The 3,577-nt window shown below is 38.2% G+C and overlaps 1 protein-coding gene across 2 annotated transcripts in view; it reads right to left on the reverse strand.

Annotated features, from left to right (window-relative positions):
- LOC107724400 (plexin domain-containing protein 2-like) overlaps positions 1 to 2,856 on the reverse strand; it is a 63,797-nt gene extending 60,941 nt beyond the window's left edge. The window contains exon 1 of one of the 2 annotated variants that reach the window (XM_016533315.1): positions 2,507 to 2,856. In XM_016533315.1, the coding sequence (XP_016388801.1) occupies positions 2,507 to 2,609 (103 nt within the window). In that variant the 5' untranslated portion in view covers positions 2,610 to 2,856. The remainder of the gene's footprint in view (positions 1 to 2,506) is intronic. The other variant, XM_016533314.1, reaches the window with a different exon arrangement.
- Between the last annotated feature and the right edge of the window lie 721 nt (positions 2,857 to 3,577).

The raw sequence follows: 3,577 nt of genomic DNA on the forward strand, positions 1-3,577 counted from the left end.
AAGATTTTTAACTCAAACCGTTGCAGTCTGTCCTGAGCACGTTCTCAGATGCGTCTTCTTCTTCTTCTTGCTTTACGGCGGATCGCAGACTTATAAGTGCATTACCGCCACTTATCTCTCAAATGGACCATTGACACTATCTACAATCTCAATTAGGAGTGTCAATAGTCCATTTGAGAGATAGGTGGCGGTAATGCACTTATAAGTCTGCGATCCGCCGTAAAGAAAGAAGAGGACGCCACACGCTCAGGACAGTTCAGACATTGCGGTGAAAATCAGAGATAAAAAAACGATATAAATACTGTTCAGTTTCTTGCACAGACCGATCGTTTTGTCTTTACACATCAATGTATCGCCACGAGCCGCAGGGTTTAATTTGGTTTTGTTTGTGTATGTTTTATGACTCTCAAAGCCCTGAGTCCCATCCACTTACATTATACGACTGACAGACTGCAACGGGTCGAGTTAAAAATTTCCGTTTGTGTTCTACTGAAGAAACAAAGTCACCTACATCTTGGATGCCCTGGGGGTAAGCAGATAAACATCAAATTTTCATTTTTGGGTGAACTATCCCTTTAAGGTCTTATGAAGTTAAACGATCGGTCTGTGCAAGAAACTGAACATTATTATCTGTATAATTACCTATAATCCATAGCCTCAGGCAAACGGTCCTAAAAAACGAAATGGTTCTTTGTAGTGAACTAGATGAACCAGTTTACCAAATCGGACTGAACCATCTGAAACAGCTTATGCCCGTGGAACGAACAGCACAGATCTATCTACAAGTTACTCAATCTAAACTCACTTTCGGATGTGCCTGACAGTCACTATGAGCCAAAATACCAGCATGTAAGATGCTATGATGCTGGATTTTGCCAACTCATTCAGCACTCCACTTACTCCAACAGTACACTGAACTGAGTAAACAGTTCAGACTCAGACTGAAGAACTGATGAGCCTGTGATAACCGAGCACTTGAATGAAGAGGTGAAATTAGGTTTTTTGGTTTCGCATTGTTTATGTTTAAAAGGCGGTGAACTAATAAAGACTAGTTTATTAACGTTATATGCATTAGACATCTACAACATCCATGTTTCACATCATTATTGGGTACTTTAATAATTGCCTACAGGCCCTACGTTACCTCATTACGTGACTACCTAAACAAGCTGGTGAATCAGTTATTTGAACCAGAAACAAATTGTCCAAAAGAGCCATTTTGCACAAATCAGACTTCCACGTTTGCCTGAGGCTATGGAATAACGGTAATAATATTGTAAATAATTCAGTTTCTTGCACAGACCAATCGTTTCGCTTCATAAGACTTCAGTTGTCAGGGGCCAGGGGTATCAATTTTGTGTTCCTTGATATGCTTTTTTTTTGGTAATTCTCAAAAACTGACAGCTGCTGACTTTACATTTATGAATCACCAAGGACTATGGTTTCAGCTAAAAAAAAATCTTTATTGCTCTACTGATGAAAAATAAAGTCAGATGGCTTGAGGGTGAGTAAACTAAAAGCAAATTTTCATTTTTGGGCGAACTATTCCTTTAAAGTGGTATCTCACCTGCTATATTGTGCTATTATTCTAAAAATCGTGCTGATATTCAGAACTGCAGCTTTCTTACTCTTGCGAAATCGGTCAAATAGTATCTCTATACGAGATCTGTACAGAGAGAGACTCAGACAGACAGACAGACAAAGGCAGGTTATAAATCGGACACAATGAGCTCAAGTTGGATGGGTTGAAACATGGAAACACTTTGGAATTTATGACTCGAGGAAGAGTAAATTAGCCTACTCCAGTGTAGGCCTACTTTCCTCTTAAAATGTGTACATGGCGAATAACAGTTTCAGTACAGTCTGTTGAAGCCTCCTGTGTCTCACGTTAAATAACTTGCGCAGTGTGAAACGACACAGTAGAAGGCGATTAGAAACCCAATAGCTGCTCCAGTGATGAACAGGTTATGTGCTTTAAGGTAAAGCTAACGAAAACAATCCTGCTCCACATAAAAGAAGCTGAAGGTACAAGATTTTCCCACTCACATTCTTTCTGCAAGAAGCGATAATACATTCACATACCGCTTGAAAACAGCTGCTGATAAACATCGCCTCTGGCATACAAACAGCACAGCAAAACCACACGCTCAACCCATATTAGCTTATTCGTTGCATTATTAAAAATCAATTAATATGAATTAAAGCATTAATATTAATAGGCTATTAATACGAATAGAAAACCTCAAAGTTCCCATGAGTGAGAAATAAAAGAATAGCCTATGCACAGACTTGTCAGCTTTTCTACGCTTTCAGATGAGATGGAAAAATGTAGGCTACTGTATCAACTTCTTATGAAAATGCATTCAGTATTTTCATTTTACAAGGTATACATGACGAATAGACATAGGCTCAGGTCATGGTGTGAATACCTGATTTTCCACATCCCTATCGCCAAAACAAACTCCTGTCATCAATGCAGCGTATCCTGGAGTCCACGAGCACTCACCTTCCGCCGTTAATTCTCCTCTGCTGATCTGGAAAACACTTCCCAAAGCGTGTAAAACTAGAACAATTCCCACAAACACATCGAGCGTGCTTGAACCCGCCATATCAGATATCCACCGAGGCAGATGTCCTCAGTTTCTTTTGCTCTGTCGTCGCCAAAGAAGATGTAAAATAAAGACAAACAGCGTCTGGTCAGTCGCTGAGCATTCCGCGCCCGCTGCTGAAGCTATGCCTCACCGCTCCTGTGATGCGAGGACTCGCGCTCCCGATAACGACGCGTTTCCCTCAGACTCCAGACCCAAACTAATCCTAGCAGAGTTCGAGATAGTCTAAAAAACAGCCCAGTCCAGCTCGCCTCTTATCCATGCATTCACCACAAAACCAGGAGGTGTAGATGGCGTCACACACGCACCTCCAATAGTGTCCTGAATCTGACTTGCATGGGGGGCTTCCCAGTCATGAAGTGGATTTGGCATTAGTGCCACTGTTTTCATGAAAACACGGTTCACTGATTCATAAGACAAAACATGTCTCACGTTTTTAAAATAGCAACAGTTCCACTTTAAAATTCACAAGAGATTATTAAAATTATGAACACAATTTAAACTCTTTTTTTTTTCATTTTTCTCATTATTTTATTTTAAAAAAATGAATTAACACACTCACACCCCGAAAACAACCTGTCCTTAGACAATAACACTTCATATAGACGACACATATAAGAAAATATATTTGTTTATATTTTAATATAAATATATTCAAATGTAATACCAATTTGTATAACATAAATATAAAAAAATCACTAATATGCTGTTAGAGAAAGAAGATCATTAAATTGTATTGTCCACATCGTCAGACATTTATGATTAGGCCTACGTTTAAAATTCAGGTCATAATGAAACCAAATGTACAGTATACAGTAAATGTAACATCATTTGTCATTTTTTTCTAATAAATATCTGAATATGTTCTGAGACCTCTGAACATGTTGAAAAAATAAATCTAGATAATATGAATACATTAAAACATTTTTAATTTATATATATATATATATATATATATATATATATAT

The sequence above is a fragment of the Sinocyclocheilus rhinocerous genome, unplaced genomic scaffold, assembly GCF_001515625.1.
Source record: "Sinocyclocheilus rhinocerous isolate Xijiao unplaced genomic scaffold, SAMN03320098_v1.1 scaffold245, whole genome shotgun sequence".
NCBI lineage: Eukaryota > Metazoa > Chordata > Actinopteri > Cypriniformes > Cyprinidae > Sinocyclocheilus > Sinocyclocheilus rhinocerous.